This window comes from Gavialis gangeticus, unplaced genomic scaffold (assembly GCF_001723915.1).
Source record: "Gavialis gangeticus isolate Ggan-Ray unplaced genomic scaffold, GavGan_comp1, whole genome shotgun sequence".
Classification (NCBI taxonomy): Eukaryota; Metazoa; Chordata; order Crocodylia; family Gavialidae; genus Gavialis; species Gavialis gangeticus.
In genome coordinates, this window is record NW_017728983.1 from 3,209,404 (window position 1) to 3,230,746 (window position 21,343).

Sequence of the window (21,343 nt, forward strand, 5' to 3'; positions counted from 1 at the left end):
GCACGGCAGAACGGACCAGGGCCTTGAGCTCTCACTTTCTGTCCTGAGCATCCACGCAGTCCGGGAAACCACTGAGTCCTTTGTGCATCCAAGTTTACATGCACAGCTTACACATGCACGCTGGAAACCCTGGTTTCATTTTGTGTCTAACGGCAGGGTTTTTAAGGCACCATAAAAGCAAACTGTATTGAAAATGATTTGCATCTCCTATATGCAGACTGTAACACCCACGATGAGACACATCCACCACAGATGGAAAATAGATATTCTTTCTCCATGGATGATTGAGTTCAGCCCCTTATTTTTATGCTCTTCTTCCTGCTCTCAGGCTGCGCAGCTCATGCCTCTCAGGGAATTCACTGAACTGCAGAATCCCAGCTCTCTGAGCCTGTCAGTGCTTTTCCCTTCCAGCGGGAGATGTTTATGGTCCAGCACGGCCTTTGTTTACCCAGCACATTTAATCCTTCATTTTTTATCTTTCCACATCCGCTCCGTGAAGATGTTAATTTTCTGAAATTAAACACTTAGCTTGATTGCTGTTTTGTTAATTGCTGCATTTGCTACCCCCTGGTGCTCCTGCCTTTTTAACATGGATAATGCTGGGGAAATGATCAGCATCGGATTGGTGTGCAGGTGGATGGACAGCAGCTCATACGCCTCTCTGTCTTTGCCTGTTTGGATGTATCCCCACTGACCAGCATCGATCCAGCCAAGCAGTAGAATTGGACCACATCAAAGAAGGAAAAACTTTCACAAAGCCATGACAGGCAGCTGGTTTACAGAAGGGAACAGGAGAAGAGGCACTGGGTAGGGACAGGGCAGATACAAAACCAGCTCCCCTGCACTCAGTCTTCCATGTGCTCCACAGTTTTTCTCTGGTCCAATGGTTTCCAGGTGTACCCATCTCTTCAATGGGTTTCCGCGGCTGAGAAATATCTTTTAGGGGCAGAGTGAGATCACTAAATTTGGCACCTGCATGGAACTGGAGGTTAGACCAGTAGGGCCATAGGCTGTTAAAGGTTATTTCATAGGCAGGACAAAGGAAATGATTAAGCCATTGCACTAGACCAAACAAAGTCCCTTTTGGAACAGAGCATCCCATAAAGATATATGAACCTTGAAGGAAGACAGAGAAGAGGTATTACAAGTGACAGGCCTTTACTCTCTTGATAGGCTGAGCATTTAAGGCTCGCAAAAGCACTCAATATTGAACCCCCCGTGGTAAATGGCAAAACTCTCTTGATTTCAACGGCAGATGAATTACATCAGTATTAGTCCCTTTAGAAAAGCCCACCCTGAACACATCCAGTTTGGAGAGCAGGAAGTATTAAGGAGAAAGAGCAGTCTTCTTTCTGGGCAGACAAAACCTAGGGCTTAGCTCAGGCACTGCCTGAACTAAGCAGCAATGGGAAAATACGGGCCATCTGTACACAGACCTGGGTTACGTTAGGATGTTCTCAAGGGAGGAGCCTGAAAAGCTCACACCCCATCATCAATGTAGTGATTCCAGCACCATTGTTTTCCTGGGGAAAGAAGAGGACTTCTGTTGGCAGAGCCGGTACTTTCCAAGGGAGAGCTGGTGTGACCCTGGCAGAAGAAAACCTCTGTCTGCAGGGAGAGGTGCTTCTGCCCACAGAAGTCTGCCTGAACATTGCCACCATAGCGAAGACAAAAGCAACATTTAGCTTACACTAAACCTGAACACAGAATAATATCCTGAAGTACAGACTGTAGGCCACTTGCCTGATTTCTAGCCCAGAAGAAAATCTGCTTTTGGGAGTTATCACTCCCAGAGAGACCGGCAGGATCCGGAGTTAGATCCAAGGAGCAAAGGGGAAGTACCAAGACACCTGGCACTATCCCAGCATGTCAGCACAGACCTTAACAATGGTAACCCACTTGCCTGCAGGCATGCCATGGATCACTTTTTTGGAAAGTGGGAAGCAAAAGCGTACCAGCAAGGACTGTGAAGGAGTTGCCTTCCCTTGGCAGGAAGTACCTGTCAGGAGAGCATGCCCCCTCAGTCAATTTTCTATAATTGCAGCAGGCTGGTGTTGCCCTTTCTGCCTTTGGAAAATCCTGGTTGAGGGCCAGAGCTAACCCTGAACTGGGTGTCTGTAGGTGCATCTGCACAAGACGTTTACTGCGGAGCTGCCTAATTAGCTCTGTAGTAAAGTTTCTGCATCTACATGTGCTAGTATACTAATAAACTTCACCGTAGGACAGTACTTGTAAATACAAGTACTATCCTACTGCAGAGTTATTTACTGCACAGCAGCATATGTGTAGACGCTGATGGGGCTGGCTGAAGCACGAGGATGCTTCAGTATGGGGGCTACCTGTAGGCTAGCCTGGCATTGAAGCACCCTTGTACCCCAGCAAGCCCCTCTGAAGCATGCTGAGCTGGGTCAGAGCAGCTCCAGGCTGGCAGGTTGACCCCTAGGCCCCTTGCCAGCTGGAGCTGCTCCAACCCAGCTCAACATACTGAGGTCCCTGGTGCACGTTCAAATGATATGTGCCAGAGTTTATTGCTCTGAATGAATTGCATGTGTAGATGCATCAACGATGTGCAACCCAGATGGGATCTATCCGGGAAGCATCTATAGGACTAACACACAAATCCCAATGTGGGGAATAGAAAGTTCTTCCCCACAGCAATGTCCATGGCAGAGGGAATCCTGGAAAGAGTGACACCAGTCTCCACAGCAGTGAGAACTTGTCCCCAGCTCCCAGAATTTACCTGTCTACCTCCCAGTATACCTATTAGGGTATAAGGGAATAAGGGGGCGATTTTCAAAAGGGTCTGAATGATATTGCCCCATTGGAAAACAGTGAGGCTCAGCCTCCTAGGTCACAGAGATGCTTCTGAAAATGTTACCTTACTTATGTCCGTGAACCCAGATTTAAGCTGGTGCTCGGGAGTCAATACATTTTCAAAGAAGTGGAACTTAGCCCAGGAAATAGAGAAGCTAAGCAAAAAATCTGAACTATACTCCTTGCCAAGTAACTGCCATAGCACACTAAAATAAAACAGGCCTACAGTTTGCCCCCTCTTACACCCGGCAGGCATATTGATCTCAACAAGGCTGGCCAAAAAAAGTGTGTGTCAAGACAGATTTGAGCCCAGAAAGCTTTATATGCTTAGGAAAGACACCATCTTTCTCACTCTTTCTCTTTTTCCTTTCCTATTCTTTATATCCCATTCCCTTATCCTCTTTTCTTCTCTCTCTCTTAAATTTGCATGCCTTCTCTCTCTCTCTCTCTCTGTCTATTGGGTCAATCTGTTTACCTCCATCTGTTTCTCTATAGCAGATAGTACTATAACTTGGTGATATCTGTGGGTATCTATTTGTGGACTACAAGAATCGCAAAGGAAAGGAACCAGGACAATGGGCAATAAACAGGTGTGTGATACCACAAAAGCACCACCTCCAGGAGGAGCTTGCACCCTTAGATCATTTCACAAGGCTTCAGAGTGAGGCTGCGAATGAATAAGTATTGGAATAGCTAGAAAGGCAATGTGTGGGTGAGTATTTGGATGGAAGATGGATGGACAGAAGGGCAGATGGGTAGATAGCTGTTAGAGAAGAATGAAGAGAGAGATTGATAGTGAGATACATTTACGGGTGAATGGGCAGACAGATGGTTAAGATAAGTGTACAGATCTGGATGTCTGGATGTTCTTACGGACTGAGGAAAGGGATTCAAGTTTGTTTCCGTTAAAAAGACTTAATTGGCCTCATTATACTGAAGGGAATTGACAACAAATACTAGACAAATCCAGCGTACAATGTTTCTTCTGTCATTTACCAATATTTAGAGTCCATTTTTCCCTATCTCTCGTGAAGGATTTTAACAGAATGACACACAGCTTCTAAATAGGCTTTTTCACTGACAGACAGTTTGTGCAGACACAACGGACTATAATAACATGGTGCCTGCTATTTTCTGCCTTAGCGGTAACATGTACAGCTTAGAAGTATACCATGCTCTTAGGTCAGTAACAAAGAGAGGACCAGCTAAACTAAAACATTAACCAGTGCTGACTGATTCACTACAGAATCTGCACAATCTGTTCTGACTGTACACTCCCATTAACCTCCTTTTATTCCCCTTCAATATCCAACACCCCATCCACAGCCTGCTTAAACAGTTCCTGAATGTTAAAACCTCACGTGTAGCAGTCGAATATTTATTTATGTTTGTGGTTCCTTAAACAGTGATACCACCCTTAATGCACTGAAACCTAATGCATTTCAATTAGGTTATTATAGAGCCCATCCCAATACAATGGAAATATTTCCATGTTAATATTCAGGTTTTGCAACAGAAAATAGGTGGGGAGGGAGGGAGGAAGAGATGGATGAATAATACTGACTGACAGGCAGAGACAAAAGAACTCAATGAAAGAATAGGTGAAAAGATAACAAAGAAACCAAGGGAAACTACCCGGTGTGGGAGGCTGGATGGACAGACCGGTGTTGTTGGTCTAGGTGCTTTGTGAGCTTCTGTGGTGTCCTGCTTGCTTACAACAGGGTGAACACGGACTTGCTGGTAGCCAGGGTTTCGGCATGGCAAGAGCTACAGATGGATGGATAAAGCAGATGGGTAGGTGGGTGAACAGCAGAATGGATGGAGGGCTGGGCAGGGGGAATAGCAGAAAGGCCTAGATACAAGTGGCAGGTTTGATTGCACATGGTTAGAAAGATAGAAATGACAGCCAGGCACAAACATAACATGACAGCCTGACAGAATTTTTATTCCCAGGAGCCAGGATACTAAAATATTTACTCCAGGTTTCTGTCTTGCACTCTCCCAGGGGAGTACAGTTAACAAAGGCTGCCTGTGTTACATGTGCAGTACAAAGGAGAAATTACCATCCCCTTTCTGTTCCCAAACCGTACAGATTTCCATCACCTTTGTCTACTGTTTCCTTCATTACACTTTAGGCCAGGGTCACCAACTGGTAGCTGCCCCCCCAGCCATATCTCGTCCTCCCCCTTCTTTTTAGCCCCACATATAGGACAAGTGCACACTGCACAGACCAACCATCTGGACACCCCAACTCTATATCTCTGCTACTCTTCACCATTCAGGTGGATTGCAACCAAGAATCGTTTGCTAAAATAATAATGCCTGGTAGTAATGAGAGGGAGGAGGGAAGAAAACAATCAAGAAGAAGCAGATGAAGGGGGAAGAGAGGAAGAGAAAGTGAGCGAAAAGAAAAGCAAGGTCAGAAAAGAAAAGAAGAACATGATGCTGGAGAAGAGAAAAAGAATAGGAGGGGAATGCAAAGAACGCGGAGGGTGCTAGAAAGAGAACAAGGAAAATGAGAAATCAACAGAGCCAGGAACAGAAGGGGTCTGTATGCTGTTTCCCTTCTGATTTCAGCATGTGGTCACTCCTCTCTGCAAAGCTGATCTGACTTTTGCTCAGCATTAGTGAAATGGCTAGTGTTGCTCCAGCCTTGCCAGCCTGAACTGTGCACTCACAGAAGTGACCTCATTGCAAAGCTGGCTGTTCAGTGTTAGTGGCTAGATTCAGTGTAATGGCCTCAGCACCCCCTTCCCCCCGCTGTGGGAAATCTACCAGAGGCGTTGTGTTGGTTCAGCGCAACCTTCGCTCCTCTCTGCCAGGTGGCCAGCAGGGTGTCAGAACCGTCTCACACGTGGGCAATGCTGCCCAGGCATGTGGTCGGTGCAACTGTGGGATGCATAGTGCCGTGGTGCATTCCTATAGCAGCAGAGCCCCATTAGACCCTGACCCACAGATGCACTGCATCTCCTTCCTCATGGTAGTAACCCCCCGGTAGGTGGCACCTGCTCTACCACCTTCCTTTCACAGGGTGCTGGAAGGATACAGGAGTGCAAGATATGGCTAGTGCTCTGAGTTTGAAACGACACTTTCTAACACAAATAAGCATAATAAAGCCCTGGGAGCCTCTTGCTACATGGCTAACATTGACTTTGAAGCTGAGATCTTTCATTCCAAAGTTCATTGCATTTACACCTTCTTCTACACAACAAGTTTGACCCTGGCCCATGACATGGGGGCTCCATAATCCCCTTGAGGCGCAGTGGAGCTTCTGTTAGTGTCAACAGAAGGTTTGCAGAGAGACTGGGGGAGCTCAGCCTTTACGTAGGAACTAAGCTTTTAGCCATCCACATGGTTCATTAACTACTTGGTGTGTTACTACCCGATAAGCATTGCTCAATTCCTTTTTAGGACCAGTGCTATTTCTTTCCCTTCCTTTTCTTCCTTCCCCCATTCCCTTTCCTTTATCTCTCCCTCCTCCCTTGTGCCTTTTTGTGTCTCTCCTTTCTTCCATCTGTACTTCCCACCCAGCAGCAACTTTGAATTTTCAGTTCCCTTTTGCTCATTCCTGATTCCATTTGTTAAAACAAGCAGCAAGGAAGTCATTAATGTTAGGTCAAGCCATCACTTGACCTTAGATGCCAGGGAGAGTTCACCTCTCTTGGTGCCATTGTTTCAGGCTCTCTGCATACTTAAGTAGACATAACTGCATCAGTTATATTCAGGTCAGCCGGGAAAGGATTTCTTCACACCTAACAGGCTAGAAGATTTTTGTTTATTTTTTGAAGGAGAGGCTAGTTTCTGGCCACATTGTGCTGATCATGAGTTGCAGATACTGCTTTACATATACCTTGGCCTGCACTGATACTTAAAGAATTCTTATATATGTCTTGCAGATGAACTGTGTGCACATGCATATATTTATTTGCAAGTCTGAGTGTGTGCATAAAGAGGTGGATGCATCCATCTTACATGTATTCACTTCTATTCCATTTACAGTCTCTGTGATGCTGTGCTTAATATGTGCATTTTTGTGGCTCCTAGGATATGAATTTAGGGGAAAAAAGGGGCTGGGTTTCCCTTTTCCTCATTAAAAATTCCACACCCTGCAAGAGGTATCTGGACTGTACCCCTGCAGGACTCACCGGCTTGGTTTGTGGTGATGTTCACTGAGACGTGCTGTGGAGGAAAGGGGCTCTTGTTGGAAACACCATTGACGGCCTGGATCTCGAAGGTATACGGCGTATGGGCCCAAAGGTTGCTGATGAAAACCCGAGTCTCTGTCAAACCCAGCTGCCTGGGTACAAACTCTACATTGTCATCACAGCGGGAGCAGCTGCGGCGGTCAGCCCGACACTTCTTACAGACAATGTTGTAGGTCACGTCATCACGGCTGCCTGTCTCCCGGGGTGGGTGCCACTCTAGGATGATAGACGTTTCATTGACAATGGAGATAACATTGCGGGGACCGGATGGGACACCTGTTGAAAAGCAGATCAATTTGTAAGGTTCATCTCAGGAAATGCCACTCGATTGATCTTTACTGTGCACTTAGCAACCTGGATTGTGGAAATTGTTAAGATATAAGGGGATCCAAAGTCCATTGAATTCAGTTGGAGTCTTTTCGTTGATTTCAATGGGATGAGGAATAAGCCTATAAGGGGGGGAAACCAAGCCTGTAAAATGAAAGGACCAACAAAGGGGACTCACATTCCTCTTCTATTGGTCAGAGACAGTGAAGATAGACAGGGATAGTGCCCTCACAGCACCAATATCCTAAGGTGGCTAAGGGAATCCAGTTCCCAGCATTGTTCAGTTCCCATGGATCCAGCTGCCATCTTCAGGAACAGGGGAAATTCAGTCGCTGCATCTAATCTAGACCCATGCTTTCACTCATTACCAAATTAATGGCCCCCAAACTGCCTGTGCAATTCCCATGGAATGAGAGGGAGGATTCAGTCTGTATTCTTATAGCAGTGCAACATCTTCCACCTTGTTCCTCCAAGTAGAAGTCAGCCCTGCCCTGCAAGTATAACCTATCATTAGAAAAGAAAATGCCAAAGACATAGAAAAATGTAAATTACTGCATTGTTCTGATTATAAATCTACCATGTTTACCCTCCAAAAGAACCATAAAAATTGGACTCAACTTATATGCAGGGTTAACTTATAATTTGGCCCCTGACAATCTTGGCTTCTGTACTTTGTATTTTGGCATGTGCAACAACAATACTAAATCAGGTTTCTTTTAAGAGCAGTTTTTATTTTAGTATTATTGGTGCCTTACACGCATTGGGTCCTTTCCTTGTTTATTTGATTCTCCTGTCAAATTTGTAAGGGCAGTAGTCATTTAAGGTCTTTTCCCATAGTTATCTACTTATAGTCAGGGAAAAATGTTTTTACTACAGCTAAACTAGAAAAGATGGGCACAGTTATATGCAGGGCCAACATGTAATCAGAACAATATGGTACCTGCTTGTGATGTCAGATGAAGGACAGGTCAATGATACAGGCAACCTGGCTCCAAAGTCCTGCTTGGGAGGATCACAGAGGGTATGTTTACATTGCAGCCCATCACTCCTGGAGAGCATTGCTCTTGAATACATCCTACCTACCCGCTTTCACTCACATGTGCCAAATCTGCAAATAAGCCAATGAAGCTACTCCAGGGGGTGAGGAGCCACTCCCCTATCACTACACTCAAGCACGCTGGGGACAGAGATCTTGAGAGGGGTGGTAGAGCCTGGTCCTGACACGGCTTCACTTTCAGGGTTGGTGCATGTGAGTCAGAGCAGGTGGGGAGGGCATGCTCAAAACCTGGCCTTCCCTGGAGTGCTAGGCTGGCCAATTAGAGATACCCTCATCCCTCTCTCTGTGCTTCCATACTCCCTCTGTAAGAAGAGGACAATAGCACTGTCCTTCCTCAAAGGGGTGTTGGAAGTACACCTGATGATCAGGAGACACTGAGCCACCTGAAGTACTTGAGTGGCAGCCACGTAAGTACCTTAGATTATCACAGAAAGAAATGTCACTCAGATGGAACTGTTGTAAAATGGAAACACAATGGGCAAAAATGTCAGAAATGAAAAGTAGTTATTAGTGGTTCAATATGTCAAGTTGAGAGCATGGATATTTAATGGAGTCCAACAAGGGTCTCTTCTGGGTCCAGTGCTATTCAGTATTTTATTAGCAACTTGGATGTTGGAATAGAGAGTACATTGATCAAATCTGCAGATAATACCAAGCCAAGAGCAATCATAAATGCTTCAGAAGATGGGAATTAAATACAACACCGATTTCATATATTGGCAAAACGGGGTTGGAATCAATAATGTGAGATTCAATAAGAACAAATATGACGAGATCCATGCAGGAAAGTGTAATCAAATGCACAAATATGTAATTGGGACTGCTGACCAGGCAGTCGTGCCATGGAGAAAGATCTGAGGGTTAGTGTCGATGATAAATGGAATAAGTCAACAATGTGACGCCGCGGTGGAGAAAGCAAACAGTGTAGTGGGTTACATTAAACAAGGAAGGTAATTAATTATTCTGCTCTACTCAGCTCCAACTGGACTACTGCATTCAGGTTTGAACACTGCACTTAAAAAAGAGACAGAGACATAGTAGAAAGAGTTCAGAGGAAAGCAATAAAATGATAAAAGATTTGACCTACGAGGAAAGGTTAAGAGACCGGAGCACTTTCCAGCTTGAAGGAAGATGAATGAAGGGAGACCAGCTCACTATCTACATACATGTTGAGGGACATTATTAATAGGAGACAAACCAATTATTTTTATTTGTCATTAAGGACAGAGTGAGAAGGAATTGCTACAAGCTGCAGCAGACAAGGCTCAGAAAACTATGTAAAGACCCAAAGAATTACATGAGTGAAGCAGCTTGCCAACATAGGACGTGGGCTGACTACTGTTGGGCAGTTTACAAGCAAATTGATGTTGCTATGAGGATATCAACTTTTTGGGTCTCACAGCTCAGTTTAACTGTGGAGGGACTCTGACCTCAGGAATTGGAAAAGCTAGCCTGGAACCGAAAGAGATACAATCAGGACGAGAAGTAGGGTGGTATGGCTATGCTGGCATGGCAGTGGCATGAAGAGGTGCCCAAGACAGCTGTGCACATGCTGCTTCCCATACCAGAAGCAGTACAGCTGCATTTGCCTGGCACTGAGCCCAGGCTAATTACCTCTGCTGAGAGGCAGAGTTCATTAGCCCACCCACAGCATGGCACAAAGGCAGTATTGCTGCTTCTCATTTGGGACATAGCACATGTGGAGCCACCGGGTCCCACCACAACATTGCATGGCACTGCAGGAACATTTGTGAGGGGTTAGCCAATCCACCTAATCCCTCTAACCTCCACCCCCTTGCAAGCCAACTCGGGCTCCTGCACTGCTCACCTTGGCAAAGTGTAGGACTATGAGACTGACTTCCCAACCTAAACCATCCTCTATTTATTCAATCTTGAATACCACATCCTCCTGCATCCCCCAGTGGCTCCACCTATGATATGGAAATCAAGAGGGATCATTCGACAATCTTTAGCTGCACTTCAGAAACCAGGGCAGGATCCCTTTAATAAGGCTGCACACACACTTTCTGAACACAGAAAGCTGCCCCAAGAGGAAAGTCAGAAAGGAAGCATCTCCATTATTTGTGTCAAGCCAGTTATCAGGTTTAGGAAAACCTAATACTCTTTTTGGTGGTATAACCTTGCCTGATAAAAAGCAGACTTGTCCTCAAGTGGACAATTTATACAGGGAGTGACTAGGACCTCAATCTCCCACATCCTTGTTTCAGCCCTTTACCAACGTCCCACTTTGCCAAACTGCACTTTTAGGCAGCTAAAGACCTTTAGAAATCAGGTCCTCCAAGTCAAAGTGCCCTGTCGGTAGAACAAAGGCAGCTGTCCTCCCTTATCTCACTGGGGTGTTGGGATGATAAATACATTAATGGCCACCAAAAGCTTGCACATTGCAGTAAAAGGGGTCATATCCCCTCCTCAAATAGAAAAACTAGACAAGAAAACAAGTTCTGCAAGTACAATAAAAAAAAAAGTATCAGAGCTATTTCATTTCTTTTGGACAACTCTCCTCTGGAACATGCTGGCCTGCTGAGTGGAAAATAAGGCGTATTAATGAAGATTGGGCCTTCCAGTAACTTGGCTCAAAAGAGAGCACACCCAAAGCAATTCAACTGAAACTATCCCCACACACTACCTACGTCTGCTCAAACCCTTGAGGAGGTTTCAGCTGTTGTCCCCACTTTAAATTTCCCATTTCCCTGACTCCCCTTTTTTTCCCCCCTTTAATTACACTGAGATTGGCACATTGGGAGCCTCGCTGATCTGTTGCCACGGTTACTGTAGATGGAAGTGTTTTGTTAAAATGGCTTGAAAAATGCTGTCCTTAAAAAAAAAAATCCATTTCATTTAATTTTTTTTCCTTCAGCACAGTAAATGTGTTTGTCAGGAATTGTCTGCCGTGCGCCTTTCCTGTGTACTCCATGGAAAAGACTTTCACGAAGTCTTGAGGCGCAGAAGCAGAGGGGTCGCGCTGAAGAGATACAGCACTTAAACTGCATTACCGTATAGCTATAGTTACCGAACGCGATTCAATCCAGATGCTTTCACGGGGAAGCGGGTATAGGGGCGAGGAGGGGGCTTTCTCTGTAAAAGTTAAACTGGACGCAGTAGCTAACTGAATAATCGTGATAAGAATCTGTTAGACTTTGTGATAAATAGTTAGTTACTCCAAAAAAGCCAGTATCTTTATTGGGAATCTTAATGAAATAGCTTTGCCCATATATGAAAGGGACAATACCATTTTAGACTCTATCTTATGAATGTGGTGGTGTCAGCCCAGTGGAGCACTCAGCTCATCCTTATCAGCAAGCATGTGAAAAGCCCTATGGGCCAAGGAAGCACGTGGATCGGGTCCTATGTGTGGGTGGACCCCGGAGCTCCTGAGACCATGCCCCACCCAGAGCTTTCCATCGATTCCAGCAGGATTAAGTCCTTTCTGTACGAACAGAACGAGTGTGGCAGAGCTGGTGGAAGTACACAGTACTGCCCCTGCCTCATAACACCTCCCGTGCAAGGGCGTAACAATGTGGCTGGGCACCCGGGGCAGCTACTACACACAGAGGCAGTGGTGACTTGTGGTTGCCACTGCTGCCAGCGCAATCCTGCAACTGTAGCAGCTGCTGTTTTATTCCCACACCCCACCACCCCCAGCTGAAGCCCAGGGCAGCTGTCCCCATCACCCTGCCCTCACTCTTTTGGCTACTGTGGCAAGGCCACACACCCCGCCAGTGTAACACAGAATAGCTCCCCTCGCTATTGCAGCACCAGCTGAGAATTTGGCCTGTTCTTTTTTAAGACGTTGAGGGCGCGTCTACAAAGGTGTTTACTGCACATTAGTCTAATAACTCTGTGCAGTAGTGTGTCACAGAAAAACCGTGCTAATAGCCTACTGTGCAATGTTATTGGGCTAATGCGCAGTAAGCATCACTAAATAACTGTGCGCCAGCACTACTGCACAGTAACTCTAGGTACTGCACATTCAGTTAGTACCTCGTTAAGGAAGCACTAAAAGAAATTCACGGTATTTAAGGTGTATTAATGAACATGTAGACACAACCCAAAAGGACACAATCAATTACTCTGACCCATGCATTATTTCTACTGTAATTCATATTGGCTTTTAAAGAACTGAAATAAATACCTGTTTTCTCAGATACGTCTGAAAGAGCGTGCTTGTGAGTGAACCTCTGACTTTGTACCGGTGCAGACTGGAAGTGTTCCTTAGACTATAAATTCTTCAAGCAGGGATTGCCTTTTCTCTGTTTGTATAGCCCCAAATTCTGACAGGGGCCTTCAGGAACTATCATAAAATAAATATTTGCCTTTAATTTTAATGTCCCTGCTCCCACTAAGGTCAATGACAAAGCTCCTACTGATGTCAGGCCCCAACTTAAATAGAGCTTATCGAGTTCTGCTTTTGAAGTATTTTAATTGTGGTCCCTGCTAAGGAGCTATGGGTATGAACACCCCTCCTTCCCCCTCCCTCCCCCATTTTCATACCCATACCCACAACAAATTCTCACGTTTGAGTTCTTAAAATCCTCCTAAAAATGATTTATAGAGGAGAACCTGACAATCAATTTGCTGAGTGCTGGGAACCACGGCAAGTTAACAGGGAGGATATTTTAGCCGGAGGATTTTCTAGCAAACTGCTTTTCTCACTTTGCTCAGATCTTGATTTGGTGGGGCAATCTTGCACAATGCATAATATTGAAGGGGTAGCTAATGCTGCCAGCCTTTTCCTACCCTTGGCAGTAAACATCAAATGATAAATTAAATGAATAAAAATGCTAAGAGAGGAAGAAAGCGAGAATGCAAGAGAGAAAGAAAGATGATGCCTGAAACAATTAATTTCCAGCAGACAATAGAAAGGGTTCATGTGGTCAGAGATGTAACAGGGTATATATCTGCACACATGCTTCTCAGAGCTGTATTTCACAGGCAGCGTTTTAAAAGGTAATTATCTGTTTTCACCTACTTCCTTAACCCCTACCTTACTTAATGTAAGGCTTTCCTTCATAAAAAAAAAAAGCCCACTGAATTTGGGTTGTTCGTCACAAGTCATTTTCCCTCCCCCCTGTTTTAGATATATGGAAGCAAGCTCATAGGCTGGGGTATTTGGTCCCTAAGAGGAGGAGAACTAAGCTCTTAGCTATTCAGTCCTCCCCAAAGGTTTGGTAGCTCCCCCTGGAGCATCAGAGGACAACAGTGGTAACTCCTAAGTCCAATCGGGTGCCTAGTAGAGGGACTAAGATCTAGCCCTTGAGTTCAGAGGAGGGTTCTTCCTGCTCTCTGAAGTTCAGGTTCCTGGCTGCTGCATCTCAGATAGTACCTGGGAAGCTGCCCACCCATGTGATCAAGGAGCTACTATTTTATAGAGAAGGGGGTGCTGACTAATTCTGGGGAGGGAGAGGCAATTAGGTTCACACTCCTTCCTCTGCTTTTCTGCAGTGAGGCACACCTTGTTTCACACCCATCTCCCTGTGGAATTGACTGTATGTGGGGAACAGGCCTGGCTTGAAGACCCTGGGGGACCCTAACAGGAAAGCTCAGTGGGTTGAAAAATGCTGGTGTTAACTCGTTACAGGAGGTGAGGTTGGCTTAAGAGCACCCAGCCAGCCTGCCTTAAATAACATCACCTCCAGCCTATGATGGAGCAGCCCCGTGCCCTGTGGATTCAGACGGGTGGGGTATAGAGGCTTGTCTAGCTTCACTGCCTGAGCGAAGTGGAAATCTAAAAAGTTATTAAACAGGAAAGTGAAGAGGAGATTAGAATTTAGATATTCTTCTTGTTTCAATCATGTAAAGTGTCATTATTATATAAATCAAGGAAATGGCCTGGATGCTCTCAGCTGGCATCAAGTGGCATAGCTATATTGAAGTCACACAGACAGCCTTCACTGATGTCAAGGGAGCTGCACTGATCTACGGCAGCTGAAGATCTGGCTCACAGTTTTAATCTCGACAGTGCCCCTTTCTCTGATTAACTGGGGTTAAAAGAACAACTAATAAAGACAAAGTGCAGAAAAGCTTCGCGCAGCTGCAGAGAATTACCTAGGAGCAAATCCTTTGGAAAGACGCAGACACATTTTTATTGCACCAGCGAACAGAAGCATCTACAGATATATGATATTATTTACTCCTATGACACGTAACAACTTTGAAATTGAACAGCTGGCACCTCAAATTAGAACATTTTAAAATTAAGCCTTAATGAGGAGAAATAAAAATCAACAAATGGACTTTTTTATACAGTACTCCTCTGGTGTAGCATACTGTAAATCAGCTATGTAACAAGATGCAATAAAAAATAGATTTATTTACAATTGTTCTACCTGCCTCCGTTCTCCCTCTGCCACTTACTGCTGAAGTAATCTGGCAGAATATTTAAATTAATCCTTTATTTCATATGCATATTTTTAGACATTCCTGAGCCTCTCCTGCATATCAGCAGATAGAAGCATTACGGTAAGATGCTGTATGGTTATGCCCACACATGCTGGGTATATAGAGAAGCACTGGGATAACCAGGTGTGCTCAGTCACTTTCTTCAATACATGCTGATTCCCAGTGTGAACTTGCTGGAAATGTGCACCCCCTCTTAGGAACTGTATTTTTAGTACAGTAAACCCAGCATAGCATGATCACAGCCCAATCAAAATCGTGTTCTCATTACAGAGTTCAGATGAGAAATACAGTCTAACGCCCATGCTGCACTTGTTAAACAAGTAAAAGTTGTTGGAGAAGAGGGTGGAGGGGTGGATGCAAGGACAAAAAAATCCACTTTTAACTTCTCAATTATTTTATTGTACCAGAAATAAGTAAAATGCCTGCAACTCTGCTCCATCCACATGTGCCAGCAATAAAGTCTTTTAAGTCTCCCAGGCACAGCCACCATTGTGTCTGTCCTACCAGATATAGAAATGAGGACTTACAGAGCAAAAACCAGTTGTAGCCAAACAGCTCGGCCCACTATGCTAGAGCTGCAACAAATATACATCCATTGGGGAACAGGCACAAAAGTGAGGATGTGACACACGCTGACCTGTGGATTACCTAATTACATGTTTTTTCAAAAAAGAGGAGGGGGGTGCCTTTTCTCACCCCTGTCTGCTACCACACTCAAATTTATTTTCCCAATACTTGATGAGCTACTCCAAAGGCCTAGATGGCACCTTCTCTTAGACATTTTGACTGGTAGGCAAATATTTTCAAATTAACAGAAGAGTGTTGCTGGTTAGGAATGGGTTCTTTCTTTACTGATTATTCTGGTGTTGCTTTTTGAGTATTTTTTCCCTGCGTTCTGTTTTTAATGGAGAAAGAGACTTAAGTTATCTGTTGCCATGCCAGCCTGATTACAGCAGACAGCTGATTTATTTCACATAAAGCCACGTAGAATACCAACACTTAACATACTCTGTGCCCTACAAAAGAATATTTTGTCAACATGTCTATGAACAAGACAGCAATGGTAGATAACCTGAACAAGACAGCAATGGTAGATAACCTCACATTCTAATTTATCTTGAGGAGTACCTGCTTCCCATCGCAGATGCTGCCGCTAAAAAGTATCAATTCAAACAAGTCTTGTCGACATGAGCTGGGATCTGTCCCATTATTCATAATTTGGTGCACACCCAGCTGGTATCACACAAGAATCAGTTGCTAGCATAGATGCAGAAGATGATGCAGCATCATCTGCTCATGCCAGACTTTGACAACAAGATTACTAGTGGTGTTACAACACGAGGAACATTTCCATTAAAACACAGCACAATGGTGTCATATCATATGGCAGCTTAGGACCCCTGAATGCTTGTTATGTGGCAACCTCTAATGTGTACCCCTCCCATCTCTACGGGCTCATAAGAGGTTGTGTCACACACACAGTTTAAAACCCCTTGGCCCATCCTTCACAGCCTAGTTGTGGAACAGATCACCAGCTGAGGTAAAATGACATGGCTCACTGATAAGAGATGCTATGATATATGTGCTTATTTAGAAGGGAGCTGGACTCCAATTCCAGTGCTAAGTCCCCTAGGTTCAGCCTTCTAAACATCCAGCCCTGAGCTTCATAATGAACGTTTTCCCTCCCCAGCCATCAGCTGAGAATATCACAGAACTCTGTATTTCCTTAGCACACCAATCCACTTTTGTGAAACACTTACAAAGCTTTTAGGCATTTAAATCACAAAATGCAATTCTACTGCACTCTGTGCAACAGCTAACAACGAGGAGCTCTAGGTTCCTTATGTGTCTCCATTCTAGCCTTTTAAGCTTGCACAGAAGTGCTCCACCGAGGTGCCTACTTTCACTTACCTTCTGTGGAAATCCTAATCCACCCTAGGAAACATCCATATTCTATGTAAATTCCCCAGTCTTTAGCCACAGAAAGATTGCAACTTGCACTTCTTGACAATGGGGTGGAGGAATCACTCAACTCTTAGCACAACAGCCTAGTAGTTAAGGCACATGCCCAGAGTATAAACCCTCTTCAGACGGGAGAGGGTCTGAATGCACATCTTCTGCTCCCCATCACAGTGCCCTAACCAGCTGGCCATGGGCTAGGCACAACTAAAAGCACCCTCTGCCCCTCCTGTTGAAGTTGTCCCTTGCACAGCCAAGAGGTAAAGCCATGGAGCTAGGAGAGCAGGCAAGAGAGTATGACTCTGTGCCTCAGGAAGGAGGGCACTGGCCCTGAAGGCCAGAAGACATGGGTTCTGGCCCATGTTCCCAGTCTGTGCTCCCAGTGTTGTTTCTAGCTTGTGTGTTCAACAGTTATTAGGACACTATCTTGGGACGTGGAAGATATGGGTACAAACCCATGCCTGTTGAAGAAAGCCTAAAATATAGGACTCCCAGTCCTCTGGCAAGTGGCCTAGCCTCTAGGCTATCAGGGCAAAGGTAGATAGGAACTTCTCTTCTATGAAGAGTGACCTGAATACTGATCTGATCTAAGCACATAAGGATCTCTGATTGAAAGAACAAAGGAAAATTATGTACAGTACTTCCCTGTGTGGATTAGGATGGGTGAAAGCTACTCATTTGCTCAGAACAGGAGGTGATATGTCTAAGCAGATTATGTTAGGATTGATCTCTGAGGGCAAGCTAGGCTATGCATTGAGAGAACAGGAGAGCTGTACATCTCTCGCCTGGCACTGGGTCGCACTCCTGAGGTACAACCCATAGCTGTTAGAGTTAGAAGCAGATGAGGACCTGGGCCTATGCATATTGTGACACTATTACTTACTGGTGCACGCTGCCTCTGGCGGGTCGAACTCAGCGCGGTAGTAGCCATTGCGGCAGGTGCAGATGGGAGAGGCCTCTGCTGTGGAGCGACTGTTGGTGGGACACTGGGCACAAATCCCTGCCCCCTGGTTGGCCTTGAACATCCCTGCTGGACAAGCTGGAACAGAAAGAAGAAAACAAGGAATGGCTGAATATTTAATCCTTCATTTTTTAAAGGTGCATCAGAAGGTGTTACTTATAGGAGCATTAAACCAAGGGTTATCGTGAGGAAAAGTATGGTATGAGCAAACAGTGTTACTCACCTAAGCTGCCCATGTGCTTGCTCTTACCCAGCAATACATGCAGGGTGGCTTGGTCTTCAATGAAAGTGGGTTAAGCTACCTTGCATTTCATTGCATTTAATTTCACGCCCCTGTTTTCCTCACAGTAACTTTTTAATTCACGAGATGATAAGAAAGGGCAGGGAGGAGGGAAGGCTTTCCATAATTGCAATGACAAAAGACATAGAACCTGGTATCTCTATATAAGCAAAGTTGAACAGCATGCAATTCTGAGATCTGAAAGCTTAAAGAAGAGAATTTGGGTGGTAAATATAACAACTTTTTTGTTTGGGTCATGAATTATTTTGGGAGGCATCAGAGAAAGCCTGGAACTGTCTTCTTACCAAATACCTGATTTCCCTTTTATTTCTAGACCTGATTCCTGTTTTGGGATGATGTCAAAATTACCGAACGGTTCCCTTCCTCATCTTGTTCTTTTGCCAGGTTTTTTATGCTGGCTAAAGTTCAGGTGTGCCCTGTGCCAGACTCTGCCTACCTTCCTCTTATACACAGAACAAGTCCTAGTAAGATCATACAGTTGAAGACTGTAAATCAGAGCTATGTCTGATGAGATATAAAGGACAGCTTGGATTCACAGAGTAACCCCAATGTGAAAAAGGAGTACAGAGCTCTCCTTTATCCTCACCTGAAGTGTCTGAGTTCTTCGATCCTAGGAAAGAGGGTGGAAGTTCTGGCAGAAGGAAATAAAGACTAATTTTACTTTTCAACCTAAGGATCTGGGCAGCGAGACCTGCTGAACAGCTTGTCCAGAGAAAGAATGTGGCTGATGGCTGGAATTCATGGTCAACTGCCTTATTTGGGAGAATTAAAATATTTACCCAAATCTAAGATGACCCTGAATATAAGACAACCTTCCAATAATTAGATTTTATATGTGGAAAATTTGTTGTAATTTTTCAGGTATAGAATCTAAATATTGGAGGTTTACCTTGAAATTGTCCCCCTCCCACTGCTGCAGCAAGGAAAATTAATCTGGGGGGGGGCCACGTGCAACCCATCTGAATCAGATACATGGTTATATATAACCCCTTACCCTCCCGTCCCCCGCCCCCTTACTATTAGACTCTGCTCACAGAAGTGAGAAGCATATTTGAAAACACTGACCTTAAAACAAACACAACTTAAAATATAGGCACATTACTACTAGTACCCACAGACACAGTTCAACCAGAACTTTTAACTTTTTCGAAACTGCTGCAAGCTTTAGCACAGGTACTCCATCAACATGCTTTTAAGCAGCACTTTTGTACTTGCTTAAATCCAGCACAAACAATTATTTTTTTAATAATATATTTTGTGTTCCAGGACAAATTAGTCAAATCAGTTCCAAGTTATATCAACTGAGCAGAACTCAATTGTTCCAAAAACCAGACTGATTGAGCAGGCAGAACTCAATCATTCTAAACACCATGTATGGCACTACAACCACCAAGCATCTTCCATCCCAGACCTATCACCCTGGGACTTCAGATACTCCTAAATCCATTAGCAGGCATCCTATGTGCAGACCCAAGCCTAGAGGTCTTGGAGTTTGGATGCCCCCACACTTGATCTTATACTACACTTGATCTTTACCCACAAGAGATACTAACTTAAGTACAGTACAAACCATGCATCACATTAGTTCAAATACAAAAGGCTTATGATTCACCACATAGTTCACTGGGCTGGGCCCCAGCAGAGTCAGCAGCATTTAAAGCCATGGTGACCCCAGAGTTTAGCACTGATCAATATGTGCGTGTACTCCAGATATCCCTCCCCCCTCCCTACCCCTACCAAAAAGATCCATGTGTTTATTAGACCACCACTTATGATGGGAATCGTGTGTTTTTGTCACCAGTCCTGAGATTCTCCAAAAATGTATGCGCAAATGAGACACAGGGCAACCTGGTCCTGTTCCACCTCATGGAGGGCAGGGCCACACTAATAAAATGCAACAGGCTGACCGAGGGGGCAACAGAGGCATTCTGGATGAACTGTTTGGGGCCCTGTTTGGTGATGTCTGCCAGGCATTTAAGGCTGGCGAAGGAACAAGAATCATTAGAACTGGAAAAGAAAAGTGAAGCTCAGCTGTGACAGTGAAGTGGAAGTCAAAACAGATTCAATATAGTGGCTCACTATGACTTGAAAAAAAGTCAGCGCTGAGGGGGCTGTGCTCACTACCATATACATAGCTGGCCCTAGGGGAGTATGGGGTCCCTTTAACACTGTACAGGGCCATGGAACCCCCAAAAAGCTAGCATATAGAAGTGCTTTAGCAATTAAATTTGATGCCTGGGGCCAGGCAGATCCCACATGCTCTGGATGAGCTGCTCTTCAGCAGACATGAAGTCAGCAGTGCACGGCAGGGGGAGGTGGCAAGCAGCTGGATGCTTCTTCCATGGCACAGGGCTAAGTTGCCAGCTCCAGGTGGGCCCCATGAGAGGTTGTGCAGCCGTTCCACCTGGCTCTGCGGGGCCCCACAAAGCGCGGGGCCCAGGGTAGTCACCCTGATTTGCCCTACCCAGGGGACAGCTCTGACCATATATCTTATTCAGGTGGTTGCACTAACTTATTTTTGTGGTAGGTCCTATCAGCATCTCAACCTTTTGGCTAAGGTCAAGTATTTTTGGCACCAAGGAGAGGGTGTCAGGGCTGGCTCTGGCCTACCCGGTGTTGGCCTGGTATTGCAGTACCTTCAGGTCCAGTGCCAATTCCCTGTGGAAGGACCACTTGCCTGCTTTTCTAAGTACCAAAAAATAATGTTCCCATCAGCATTTTCTTGGCCTCCAGAGCTAAAATCAAGTGATTACCTGAAAGTCTGATCAATGTCTTAAGGGCAAAGATAGAAATCAATGGAGTGTCAGGGTGTAAGGAGTGAAGGAGAGAAACCCGAAGTTCAAAACAATGGCAGTGATGGCAAGTAACCAGGAGATGAAAAAGGAAATGAAGAGCTGAAAAGCAAGTCTAGAGACATATAGAGGTGGACAAAATTGGAAAAGCAGAGAAGAAAGACAATGGAGAAGATGGGAGCAACACCAGAAGTAGCAACAACAACAGAGGAAATGGTAAAGAATGGAAATGGGAAGAGGAACAAGGCCAGAAGCAAGACAGGAACAGAGGAGAGTGGGAGACAGAGCAGAAACAGCAGGAGAAGGTATGTGAGACAAGAGGCAGAAAGTGGCAGGAGCACGACAGAATGCCGGCATGGTGGGATACAGAAGATGCACCAAGAGATGCAGAGAGGATCAAAAGCTGTGACTACAACCATAGTTTCATAGTTTCTAGGGTCGGAAGGGACCTGAGCAGATCATCGAGTCCGACCCCCTGTCATGGCAGGAAAGAGTACTGGGGTCAAA

General features: G+C 45.0%; 1 protein-coding gene across 4 annotated transcripts in view; it reads right to left on the minus strand.

Annotated features, from left to right (window-relative positions):
- Positions 1–21,343, minus strand: part of EPHB1 (EPH receptor B1) — a 463,546-nt gene that overhangs the window by 125,972 nt on the left and 316,231 nt on the right. For 3 of the 4 annotated variants that reach the window (XM_019512860.1, XM_019512876.1, XM_019512868.1), the window contains 2 exons: positions 17,666–17,821; positions 6,960–7,295 (listed from right to left, as the gene is read on the minus strand). In XM_019512860.1, the coding sequence (XP_019368405.1) occupies positions 6,960–7,295; positions 17,666–17,821 (492 nt within the window). The remainder of the gene's footprint in view (positions 1–6,959; positions 7,296–17,665; positions 17,822–21,343) is intronic. The other variant, XM_019512884.1, reaches the window with a different exon arrangement.